Below are 13,410 nucleotides of genomic sequence, written 5' to 3' on the forward strand. Positions count from 1 at the left end.
TAAGAGAAGCAATTTCTAGTTCAAATGGAATTTCAAATGGAATTTCAGTTTGCAGCAGCAGGTCAAAGTTCAGCTTTAAAAGAAGAGGGGAAAATCTTCAAGTTATTCATAGTAATTTAAACCACATGAATCTTGCAACTTAGTGGAATTCTTGTCTATATTTGTGGTAGTTTAGTAGTGCTATCGCTGTATACATTAGCATTAAAAACAGTTTTATAAACCTCTGACATCTGTTTTGGTTTATAGTGATCCATACGTTAATATTAATGAAATATTTGCCATTTTTCTTGTATGTAATAAAGCACTGAAGATATATATTGAATCACAAACTCTACTGAATATCTTTAGGACTACGAGAAGAGACTGCAAGAGAGGGATGTGATTGACAGCAAGAATTACCTAGATGCCCACAGAGCAGTTGTTGCCAACTATCTGCAGAAGGTAAGCTGCAAAAAATATGGATCCACCATATGTTGCTTCTGTACTTGGAAGCTTCATTTCCATAAATATTAAAAACTGGTTCATCTCTCTAAACATGGCTTACAGACATATTTAAAGCCTCAAGTTGGGCCTGAAACTGGTCTAGTTGAACAAGTGGAGGTTTATAAATGACTCATTTAATGTTACTGAAAAAGATGCAGTATACAAGATGACCAGCCATTCTGGATTTTTCTAGCAGTTCTGTAAATTCTTTTTTGCTCCAGTGTCCCAGAGATTTGTACTGTTGTATCCCAGGTATTCATTGTTTTCCCTTTATTCCCTATATTTCTTCTTGTAAGCTGTGATGCTAAGAACTTAATTATCTCCGTGAAAGTGGCCCTAATGTCTGCAAAAAATGTGATACGCAGAGTGTCTTGTCCTGCAGCCTGAGGCAGAGGGCATACCTTCCATCACAGCACGTTCTTAGTGGTATTAGAGTATAGAAAAACATTGGTCATATAACCAAGAGAAGTTTGCTGTTTCGGAGTATTTTGGCAAAATAGTAAGTGCAAAACATGGCTACCAGTTTCTTACCAGTACTGGAAATATCAAGAAGCGTATTATATCATAGCCAGCCAGCAAAACATACACTATGATGATAACATTGATATGATGTAGAACAAAACAATTTGTCTGTTAGAAAGAATGATTTGTAAAAGAATCCTAGACAATGAGGAGTATTTAAATCTTCCAGGCAAGTGCCAGAGCCCAGATTCAGTATGATAATATAAACCCCATTATTTTTAACAAAGCTGTCATGTCCATGTCAGCCCCATATGTTTTGTCTGATACTTGAGTGTGCACTCAAACATACGGTTTATGCAGCGCACCAAATAATGATATAGTAGGACAGGGTAGGAAACATTATGGTACCTTTATTTGTCACTTTTTTAGATCAAATACAAGTAGCCTGTTTTAGAATAATATTTGGGTATTTTGCACTCATAAATTGTCAGGTGTGCTTGAAAATTAGACTTTTCACATCAGAACTGAAATTCAGTTTACCCTGAAATGTCATCTTTATATGCCTGTCACTTCAAAACAAAGATATAATAGGAATAACTGAAAAAATCTTTTATAAATAACAGAAGAGGGGTTGTATTTCAGAAAGGCCTTTGGTATTGCTGTTCTGCAATAGCACAGTATATAAAGGCATTACTAGCATTTGTAGTAGGAAAAAAAGACAAAGGCACTATGTCAATCTGCTTCAATATGGTTGTTGGGAGAAAAGGGAAGACTTCTGTCTCTCTGCTTCAGTCTGTGACCTCAGCATAGAAATGAAAGGAATGAAGGATTTTAAATATTTATTTGAGATCATGGTATTTGTAATATGGGCTTCATTGATTGTTCTGCAGTCCAAAGTGTTGCTTTTATTCCCCATAACTAATACCATATAGATTTCTCTATAGCCTTTTCTTCAACTTCATTTAGACATGGAACAGAGATGTATGTTAGTGTCATTTATTGTTGTGAGTGTTTCTGATGATGAGCTGTAAGCAGATAAGACTTAGTTTTCTGATTGTGTGCTTTCATATGTTCTTATATCTGGCTAGCACTTTTGTTTCTAGAGAATCATGGTATTTGTAAAATGAACTTGTATTATGTTCTAAAGAAGTATCTGATGGAAAGAAAATTTTCCTTGGACTGTGAGTCTTTTGGAAGCGGGGAAAAAATAAAGAATTAATATTCAGAGATTTGTTTGTGTTTAATAGACAGAATGCAAATATTTGCAGTAGTTTTGGATTAAAAATGTGTTTTTGACTCTTCTCCCTCTGCATTCACAGGTTCGAGAATCAGTAATAAACCGTTTCCTCATAGCAAAACACAATTTCATTCTCTCTGACCTTGTTAATGAGGAGGAGATTCCCAGCCTGGGGTAAGGGAGCTATCTTCATTTGTTCTAAATCCAAAAAAGAATCATGTAAAACTAACTGTTTGCAAAGCATTGATGTGCCTGACAACTGATGCGATTTTGTGTGGAGTGTAATATATAAACTTCCAGTCACTACGTGCGCTTCTGCCAGTACAGACAGTATATTGAGACACAGAGTGTGTAAAAACTTTTTTAAGAAAAAGTCTGGGTTTGGCAGAAGTTGTGTGGCAGCAGGGAAATGAGATTTAGCAGGATATAATGCAACAGGCTGTGATCTGATGAGCTGAGCATAGCCCTAGCTAGTGCCAGACTGAATTATTTCCAAATACCAGACAAGCGTTGGAGCCAGTAACACTACTGCTGGTTCTATAGGTGATGCTCACTTAGAGGCAGTGCACATGCCCTGCAAATAATGTGCAACAGATATTTTTTAACAGTCATTTTCTTTATTTTACTTCTCATGTATTTGTTTGCTGTTGCTGGATATTGTCATATGTTGTTTACTTTCAGGGTTTGGAAATAACTTCTTTTTTTCTTTTAAGATTTTTTTATAATTACTTAAGCACTTTCTTTGAATGGTTGTTCCAATTGCCATACTTGTTGATTTTGACATTTATAAGTCATCACAGCATAGATGAATCTTAAAGTTGCTCACTTAAAAGCTGTCTAAGCAAGTAAGTTGTGGAATTTATTTTTTCCTCTATGTAAAGTTGCTTGTTTTCACTGTAAAATGACACCCTTAAAGTGCAGCCAAAGGTTTTTCAGTCAGCAGCGTAAATCTAAACAGTCCCATCTGCTGGAGACACAGAGACTTGCTTTCTTACAAAAGAGTTCATCCTATTTTTTAGCTCATGTTTTCACATCACAGAATAGAAGAAACCAAATGAGTCTATAACCGGCTTTTGGAGTTGTTCAAAATCACTTGCTTCACTGATAGTTTCTTATCATGAATATTAATTCATATTTGCTGATTTATATGGTTAGCTAGCTTAAAATAGACCATGATTTGTTTAAAACATCTACTTGGTGAGATATTTCAGTACCTCGTGGTTTTGTGTTATTTCAACAGTAATTACTCTGGGGTTTTTAATTATGTATAAGGGAATAATGACACTGGCTATCAGTTTTCAAAGTAGATTTTGGATTGCCTGCAGTTACTATCAATGATGTGTAAAAACATACATCTGCTTTTCATTCTCCTCCTGTTTTTATTTTTCCTTTGGTTCTGCTTTGCCTTGGGTTGTAAGTTCTGAGGGTCCAGGGTATGTTGTGGCATATTCATTATGATTCCTTTCTGTAGCCTACTGTTCGTTGTACATAGCTGTGTAATTAGATTTTTTTTTTGCTTATTCCATACAGTGGTTGTTATCTGCTAGATACCTTGTTTATAGCACTGTAGTTTAGATCTGTTGAAGTTGTGTAGTTGTCATACTTGTATCTTACCTCTTTTGGGGGAAGAAACGAAAGAAAACAAAAAACCAAACATACACGCTCCCCTCCCCCCAAAAAAAGTTTATTTGCACATTTGAGTTAGAATTTCTGAACTAGGAGACAAAACTGGATCGTGTAGTACAAAACAATTAAAACATTTTGACATTTCCTAGTTTTGTGTGGCATTAACAGGAGCATATATCTAATGTGCGTGTGTGTCATGGGAACAGTAGAATATTGGATTCTATGCAAAAATTACTAACTATCTGTTTCATGGTTATTAGTATTTTGGGACTCAGCCTCTTTAAACTGGCAGAGCCAAAACGGCCATTAAGGCCAAGAAGAAAAGAAAGGAAGAAGGTCACGGCACAGAATTTATCAGATGGAGACGTCAAACTGTTAGTGAACATCGTTAGAGCTTATGATATTCCAGTGAGAAAACCAGTGATGAGGTACGTTTAAATGCCTGTTTCCAGTACACATTTGTTTTCTGGTTTCTGCTGTTTTGAGGATGGCTGAAGCAACTAGTGTTGAAATTCAGCCATCTGTGTTGTTTTGGTCCTCATGATAAAAACAGACATACATTTATCTTCCTATTAATAAGGATAAAGAACTCCTGTGCAGTGAGTTTGTAGAATAATCATTTATCAATAACTGCTGAATTCCAGAAATGTTTTACCAAAAACTCTCTTAATTTGGTTCAGGAAAAAAACTGTCTGAAAGATAACTTACAGCTTTAACAGCCTTATAACTCTGGTAATATCAGATGAATTATACCTTAAGCAAGCCTCCTAGTTTTACTAAGGTGATTTTAATTCATACTATCTTAATACCAAAAATAAGTATTAAAAAAATCCTTCATCAAGGGATGTTGTATTTGCCTCCGTAGTGGAGCATGTTGTTTTTCTCCTTCATGAACTGTTTGTTTAAGTTAATGGACTGAGCCTAATTTGGCTTTGACTAATTTTAAAGGTGACCATTACCTTCAGGCAAATTAAGGCAATGCCTGCACTGTGTGATGCTGTGTCATGCAGAGATGCTGGAGTTCTGAGCAGTCATTTGGTTCAGTTCCAGAACTGATATATTAGTGCAGTGTTCTCTCTCTTCCAAAATGAATACACCTTGCATTTAACTTGGAGGTATTTTCAAGCTGACCAATTAATGTGTATACAGAATTTAGTATCTTCTGCTGTTTTATCTCTTTGCTATAATAAAGGTTCTCTTGGATTTCTGTGAATAATTCATACCGGGAAAAGCAATTCATATCAGAAACATGTTGATAAGAAGGAAACGATGAAAATTTCAATTCATTATCGGTCTTACAAAAATAACTAAAGCCCCTCCCAGTCTCGCATTATATGATACCCTGTTTTGAGCTGCTTTCTCCATGAATAGCCTTTCTTTTATAATCGCTAGTGTGGCGTTATTACAAAAGAAGTTATGTGGAAACACTATAAAAATAAGCTTATTAACATTTATTTTATTTCACTCATGGGTTCCTGATTGTGTAATACTCATATGGGTTTAATTTTGTTGAAGAGGCCTTGACTGAATACCATAAAGTGTACACTGTTTATGAATTCTGTGGGGATTCGTCTCCTTGAACTGAAAAACCTGTAACTCAAAATGATTATATGGAGAGGGAAAAAACCCAAAATCTGGGCTGATAAGCTCTTCAGAAAAGAAAGCCTCCAGGCAAAAAGCACTCTTGCAATGAGGCATACAAGAGCTATGCACTCACTACCCCTTTCTGGCATTCTTTTTGTGTTATTTGGTTGAATAAATATCTTTCCAAGGTTAAAGTCATGACAAGAAAGTATCAGAAGTATTTCCAGAATTCAGAACGGTTAATACAGAATGTGAGAGCTTCATATTTTGTAATGTGTTCTCTGCCTTGTTGTTGTTTCCTCTCATAGCAAATTTCAACAACCAGCCAAATCTTCAAGGTCCTTTAATGAGATGTTTGCAGCCTCTGCGTCAGCTCAGAGCCCAGCTGATAGCGCAGATTGGGCGTTCAACCAGGTACATTACCAAACATTTTCTTACATGAAGCTGTGAGCGTTCCTCTTTTCCACAGACAGTCACACTCACCATCAGAAAGATAACTCATGAGGTTGGTTTGCTTGCTCAGTTACTCCAAAAAGATTGTAAACCTGTAAAAAGTTCAGAGAAGGGTGATAAGGATGTCAGAAGTACAGAATGACTAATGTGCAGTGAAAAACGGTAGGGCTTTTCAGCCAGCACAGCAGTAACTGCGAGTAGGGGAGGAGGAATATGCTAGAGAGGCACAAAATCATGACTAATATAGAGACTGTGGATAGAGATTGACTGTTTACTCGCTCTTTCAGTAGAGGGGTGAGGCATCATCGATGAAACTGGTAGGAGTTGGGTTCTAAACAAACAGAAGGTTGTGATTCTTCAGGCAGCACTTAACAGGTGCCCAGAGAAGTTGCTTATGTGTGTTGTGGACTAAAGGGGTTTGCTTGCATTGGACAAGTATTTGGAAGAGTGATCTGTTGGGAGTTATTAAAAAGAAGAGTCCTTACAGGCTTAGGCGAGTCCTTCATCTGAAAACAGTTGAAGCCTGGAAAAGTAATGGGAGAAAATACCATATATTCCTGCTCTGTTCTTGCTCTTCTGTGTCTGCTGATGACCATTTTCACAGCCTGAATTTTGGGCCTGGTGTACTCTTAGTCTAAACCAGCACAGGCATTCTTACGGCTGATGCTGAAAATGCATTTGCTTTCTATTGAGAACTAAATTGAGCATCCTTCTGAATGAAGATGGAAGCCCTTTGGAGTGTTTTTTCCCTGTTTTCCTTATGATTTCCCTTCAAAATTACAGCTTTTTGAAATACAGAAAACACTGTGCCATATGCATTTGAATATTAATTAAATGGCCCATTAAGCCATTTTAAATCGCATTAGGCTTTTGTTGTGTCTAGTAGAAGTTGTTTGTCTGTAATAGGAGCCAGTTTCAGAGACAGCCAGGATTGTAGCAGTAGACTGCTTGGATTAAAGGTAAGAGGACACTTTTTTCCACTGGTGTCTGGATCATGTGTTCTCTTTCAGTTACCTTCTTTGATTAGATAGCCAGTAGCTTTCCCATTCTCCAGAGAAAATGTGGTTTTGCCAGTATATATGAATATGTCAAGTTTTCTGAATATACATAATCTTTTGGAAATGCTAACGTGTAAAATATTCTTTTAAAGCTTCATAAATGCTTACAAGTCTGGGAAGTACAGTATTTAATGTGTATCAAAGTTTTATCTGGGCCAGATCAGCCTGATCTCCACAAAGTTATATGTCTATTTTTCTAAATACCTGAAAATGTGTGATTCAATGTGTTCGTATGAATTGTTATAGAGGTCTGTTTCCTGTGTTTTGATGTCTGTCTGTAGGTTTTAGTCCGTCCTTTTGTAGAAGTTTCTTTTCAGCTAACAGTGTGCCGGACAACAACAGCAGAGGGTCCAAACCCCAACTGGAATGAGGAACTTGAGCTTCCATTTAGGTACAGCAAAATGAAGCCAAGTTATTTCTGAGTGATGATGATTTAATTTGAGCATGCAAATGTATTAAAATTTTCCAGTTCAAATCACTTTTTGGGTGTATTTAACCTTTTCAGAGCTCCTAATGGTGACTACAGCACCCATAGTTTGCAGTCAGTGAAGGATGAAGTCTTCATTAACGTTTTTGATGAAGTACTTCATGATGCTGTAGAGGTGAGTTCATAATTTCAGGACAGTGTACATTAGAGAATATTATAAGCTTTTGACGTTGACAGAAAAAGTCTTTTCAGTGTAACAGATTTCATCCTCTTGTGCCTTTTCAGTCTATTTTGTCATTCCTTCTCATTTTATTTCCAGTCAATATTGCAATATTGTTAGAGGGAACAATCTGTATTCTATTAACCTTTGTCTGTACAATTTAAGCTTGTACTGCATAATCTGCTGCTAGAATTGAACATATGTATGTAATGTGTTTTACTGATATTTAATGAAAGTGGAGCTACTAAAATTGAGAGGCAACATGTGAACTGTAATCTGAATTCTGTCCTAAAGTTTAATCAGAATTTTTTACTAAATTCCAGGTGAATGATCCCAGTTCCTGTACTTCTATTAACTATCTTTTCATGCTCTGTCTCATCCTGGTTTACAAGCTGTTTGTGGGGGGGAAGGGGAAGAAACAAAGCATCTTTTGGTTGTATATATTAGTTTTTTTGGAATGAGATAAAGTAAGCTCTCAGTGTTGGCATAACTCAGTCGCCTATTAAAACCAGTGCAAGCCTTCCCTGTCAGTTCAGTAAAACAGCAATACTCAACACCCTTGGAAAAACAGCCCCAAAATAAAAAATGCATACATTTCACTGAGAACACAGTTCTGTCCCCAGAACTGACATGGTATTTGGTGAAGCAGAGGGAAGAATGATAGTCTTGAAACTCAGATGTCACTCTGGCCTTTAGAGGTTTTTATTAATTTTTAATAATTTATAGGCTGATTATACTAGTTTCAGAAATCCCTGATAGGCAATACCCATGAAAACAGTGCTTCTGTTCCAGAGGGTTTAGTTAGATTTTCATACAGTTTTACCTTCAAAAAGCTTTCTTAAATGCTAGTAAAATACTTCATTAGAAGACCATTGCTTAATTTACTTTGTCTGAGAAGGCCTTTTTAGATGACTTCTCAGATTTTTGAGTTCTTCATCACAGGTTATACAGGACTTTAACCCTGAATCACAAGCACATTGTATCATGGACCATGATGTCCTTGTAATTGTTCAATATCTGGCATGCTTGAAAGGCATGCAGAATAATCATTGCCATACTAGTAATTGAACTTATATCTGCAGTAGATTATTAAAACAATATGTATTTTTTATTAATGCCTGGATTAAATTGCTGATTCAATTAAAGGAAATTAAGATGTCTTACAAAGTGTTATGTTGGGCACCTTTTTAATAGGATGATCGTGAAAGAGGCAGTGGAATCCACACACACATTGAGAGACGCTGGCTGGGATGTGTTAAAATTCCATTTACTACCATATATTTTCAAGCGAGGGTAAGTAACTTGGAGTAAATCTCTTAAAATACAAAACTGGAGAATGGAACAGGGCTGGTAATGGAATGTCAGATTTAATCATGTTCTCTGTACTTGTTAGCTTGTTTTTATGAAATTGTTTGAAAATGTCTTTGAAACCACAGGTTTTTTGTCAAATTTGGTGAGTATTTGTCAGTAAGTTCAACATTTTGAAGAGAGAAGACATAAGCAAATGTATTTCTACACTGACAATGTGGCCTCGCTTCCTTCAGTAATGAGATTAAAACTGCAAGTCCTTTAGATGGCTTTGTCAGTGGCTTTTTGAGATCTCTGGTATTGCACAGCCTTGATACACGAACTGGGAATAGGAGTATTGCCCGGAATGGTGGTGGGAAAATTCACCTAACTACTTCTTTCACATTTTTCATGAATTTCACATTTTTCATGAATCACCAGATTTTCACCTTTGCCTCTTCCAGTCCTTTCTTTTCTCCATTCTTAGAACTTTTCAAGAGAAGCTTTCTTCAAGAGATACCAACAGTTAGGCATAGGAATAATAGTAAAACATGCAGTTCTTCACAAGGGAAAGGCAGGTTTTTTGTCCTTCCACCCATCCTGGACTTAGGTTAAGGAAACTTAATTTTTCACATCAGTAGTGCTATCATATTGTGACCTCGCTGTAGGACTTTTCTATGCAGGGCGGTTGCTTTCATTTGTAGATCAGGTCATCATACCACAGAAGTCTCAGATTCTTCATGAAGATTCTGACATCAGCTGCATACCTAATGACACATTTATTTGCTTTTCTCTGGCTGTATGGGACGCTTCTCAGAACCTTAAGGTCTATCTTCAACTTGGGAGTTTCATCAATGAATTTAGGTGTTTGGGGGTTATGGTGCCCTATAGAATGAAGCTTTGATTGACTTCACAGAAGATGTAGGTAATAAGAAGGTCTAACCTTCTTTTCATGAGTCTCTGGCCATCCTGTGCAGACAGTGCCACATAACGTGACCACTGTTGTTATAGTCAACAAACATAAAGAAGCACGAACCTCTTTTTAAGGAAATGTTCCATGTTGGGTTTAGGGTAATGTTCTAATGCATGAAATTCACCTGAGAAGTGTGTCTGCTCACAGTCCTGAGAGACTTCATGGACAGACTTAGACATTTTAACAGACTGCTTACCAATATGTAGTGAGGGGGACAGCCTGTAATCCATCTTTGAGGATTACCAGTGCTGATGTCAACCTCTGTCCTACATACTTCTTGTTGGTGTATCAGTCAGTCTGTTGTAGAACCAGAGTAGCTCCAGGATTCCTGTCAGATGCACTCCTGACTCTCTTTGAGGAGGTGTTGCAGTTTGTGATACCCTAAGCATAGTGTGCATGCCTGCATAGATCTTCCCAGCGTTAAGAGATTCTTTTCATTGAACAGGATTTCTTGCTGAATTTTAAAAAGCCTGATTAGTCCAGCAGTTATATCAAGGTGCAATTAAATTTCAGTAGCAAATGAAGCATTTCTTCATCCTATTCTACTACACTGGAGCAGAGATTAAGTGATTTATTTCGAGTTTTCTTCTCATCAAACTTAATTTTGTTCTTAAATGTTTGATGAACCAGCCCAGTGAGTCATCTGTTCATCTTCCACATCCACTGAAGATACCCTTCCTGGTGGCAGTTACCTGAGGGTAATCTTCTTGCTTTGCTCTTAATGCTACGTACATCCACTGTTGAGACTTGCCCAAGCAAGCGTGGGGCATGCCATCCCTCGTCTGACACAGCCTGTTCTGAAAGACCTGATCTTCTGATTGTGGTGGCAAAGGGAGGTGCAAAGGGCTGGTGAATCTATCAGAGCACTTTTCCACGAGGAAGCTGGCTGAATGGGCCCAGTTCCAGTTGCACCCAAGAACTGTCTATAAAATGCAGTCCAGCTGAAATGAAGACATTTAATTAAATGTAATACATCTAACGATGATATGCCTCATGTTTTCCCCACAGTTGATCAGTATATATGTCATATTCTCTCATTTCATTGTATTGTAATTCAGAGAAATCAAAGGAATAAAATACTTGAAGTTCTGCTTTTTTGCTTCTAATGAGAAGTATTTATCTGTATTTGTTGTAGATTGATGGTACATTTAAGGTGGATATTCCTCCAGTCCTCCTTGGCTACAGCAAAGACAAGACCCTGGGAATCGAGAGAGGCTACGATTCTGTGCAAAATCTGAGTGAGGGCTCATATATAACACTGTTCATTACCATTGAACCACAGCTCATTCCTGGAGAGTCAGTCAGAGAGAAGGTAACTCATCAGCAGTTCATCATTTTCTTGCTTTTTGTTTGCAGGGGTGCAGTTCCTGAGATGGATGTAAGTAGGTATGCTTGGTGTACTGAAGGACACAAACACAAGTACAGAAAAGACATCAGTACAATTTCTGAGTGTTCCAATTCAAATTTTTTTCAGTCAGTTCAATTTAATTGGATGCACCAGTAAGTTAGATGGACACTTAAAGTGTAAGTTAAATCTCACTTTCACCAGGTATCTAGTTCTAGTGTTAATAGAAAGCAGATTTCTGTTCATTATCTGTGAGCGTATCATTTTCCCATTTATTTCTGTAGACAATAAAGTATTCATGTGAGTATTTGTGACCAGTGGACAGAGAGGAGGTGGCAGGTGCAACCATAGTCTTGTTTCTGTGTTTATACTATTCAGATAAAACATTATTATTTATGGCTCCATGATGCCAGATCTCAAATGCAATTATTTCTAAACAGCAGCTGTTACTTTTTTGGTTATTTTACTAAGCCAGAAGTGCCTTGTACTAACAGCAACAATATGTAGTTACAATGCATACACCACTTGCTATTTTGTATAACATTATGCAATGATTTTGAGATCCATTCAGCAAGGATATATACTTTTCACAAACAAAAGGCAGCAGTTTGTTCTTTTCCAGTGCTGCGCTGGTCATTTATTAGAGACAAACAGGTCTGGAGAGAAAAGTCTATCGTTATGTAATTTCTTTTTCAGATTAAATATATAAAATTGTATGATGCATTTCAACCCCCCTTTTTCCTGTTAAATTACAGTCTTGAAAACTATCCAGTCCTGTGTTTTCTTGCTTTCATGCAATACTGTGGGAATTGTTACCATTTAGTCCTGTTGAAAGTAAAGAAAATTAGTAAAAAGCATTCATGGGTGACTTTTAAGGTTAATTAGTTTGAATGTTGAGATCATTACTATGACTTGGAACCATAAATATAATCTTAACAGCCTTGGAGCACGTTTAATAGATGAGACCTTATTTAAGAGTTCTAGTCAGAATCTTTGCGCACAGTAATTACTTGCTGGGAAGGAAATGCACTAAATTTGTACAGACACAGATCTCCATTTGTAGGCAGACCTGTCTCCAGCACTGTTTCAAAAGAAAACTCATAGAAATTCAAGTAAGGGATGAGATTATTGTAAAGTACTTTGGACTATATGTTACGAATCTTGACTTCTTCAAATAATGAGCAAATGTTCAGAACTTCTTGTGTAGATGCAGTTTGATGCTTAGTTACCAAAAGGCTATGTATTGTATTAATGCTCAGTGAAATGCAGTTTGGTAGCTATATTTAGAATTGATTTGAACACTTCATAACACTTTTATTCAAGTCAAAGGTCTTTCTGACATAAGTTCTCTTTCATTTCAAATATGCCAGTAGGACCTAACTGCCCCTTGCCAAAACTCAGACATAAAGAACTGGAAAGGGGCTGAAGTATATTCCATTCTGAAGATTCAGCAAAGAATTGTAGCACAGTAAATCAAAACACAGGAGTTGAGTCCTGTTGTAAGTACCAAGAAATACATGTCAAAGCTTCTCCTCACAAGGAGCCACACTGAGAAGACAAGGAGCAGTGGGTACGAGTTGCACCGGGAAAGGTTCTATCTATCTCCATATAAGAAAGGAGTTTTTCACAGTGAGAACAGTTGTTAACTCGAACAGTCTCCCCAGGGATGTGGTAGAGTCCCTGTCACTGGAGGATTTCCACATATGATTGGACAGGGTGCTGGATAATCTCATCTAGGCTCCTTTTCCCACAAAAGGTTGGACCAGATGGTCTTTTGAGGTCCCTTCCAACCTGGGCTCTTCCATCATTCCATGAAAGCTAAACTACCAAAAAGTATGCACTGTCACTGAAGTGCACGGAAAGTAAAACCAGGAATAAGGAAAGTGTTGCTGAGGTAAGAAACCTGTTGATACAGAAGATCTGGAAAGAACAGTGGAAAAAAACAGTTGTGATTAGTAAATCTGCAGGAGTTTTGCCAGATTTTTGCTCACTCTTTACATTAGAGATTTTTCTGAATCTTGTAAAAACTTTACAAGATCTACTTTACTGTACAGCAGATGATTTGTTGACCTGAGCCAAACCAGATCAGTTCTTCAGCAGACATCACACAGGATTTTCACATAACCCTTTTTTTTCAAAGCAGTTATAAATAGAAGACAGTAATGTGACAGATACACTATCGAAAGCATTTGGCATAAAGTGACAAGAACTAACTAGGTATTTTGCCATCCTTTGTTCCTATTGCTAGCCATTCC

At 37.0% G+C, this 13,410-nt stretch overlaps 1 protein-coding gene across 1 annotated transcript in view; it reads left to right on the top strand.

Annotated features, from left to right (window-relative positions):
* Positions 1-348: 348 nt before the first annotated feature.
* Positions 349-13,410, top strand: part of LOC104403417 (coiled-coil and C2 domain-containing protein 2A-like) — a gene marked incomplete at its 5' end in the record, with an annotated part of 20,925 nt that continues 7,863 nt past the window's right edge. Inside the window, 9 exons of the mRNA XM_010011547.1 lie at positions 349-441; positions 2,265-2,356; positions 3,601-3,615; positions 4,069-4,236; positions 5,701-5,806; positions 7,185-7,294; positions 7,409-7,505; positions 8,745-8,843; positions 10,946-11,122. Coding sequence (XP_010009849.1) covers positions 349-441; positions 2,265-2,356; positions 3,601-3,615; positions 4,069-4,236; positions 5,701-5,806; positions 7,185-7,294; positions 7,409-7,505; positions 8,745-8,843; positions 10,946-11,122 — 957 coding nt within the window. The remainder of the gene's footprint in view (positions 442-2,264; positions 2,357-3,600; positions 3,616-4,068; positions 4,237-5,700; positions 5,807-7,184; positions 7,295-7,408; positions 7,506-8,744; positions 8,844-10,945; positions 11,123-13,410) is intronic.

Source organism: Nestor notabilis, unplaced genomic scaffold (assembly GCF_000696875.1).
Source record: "Nestor notabilis isolate BGI_N333 unplaced genomic scaffold, ASM69687v1 scaffold6923, whole genome shotgun sequence".
Taxonomy (NCBI): domain Eukaryota; kingdom Metazoa; phylum Chordata; class Aves; order Psittaciformes; family Psittacidae; genus Nestor; species Nestor notabilis.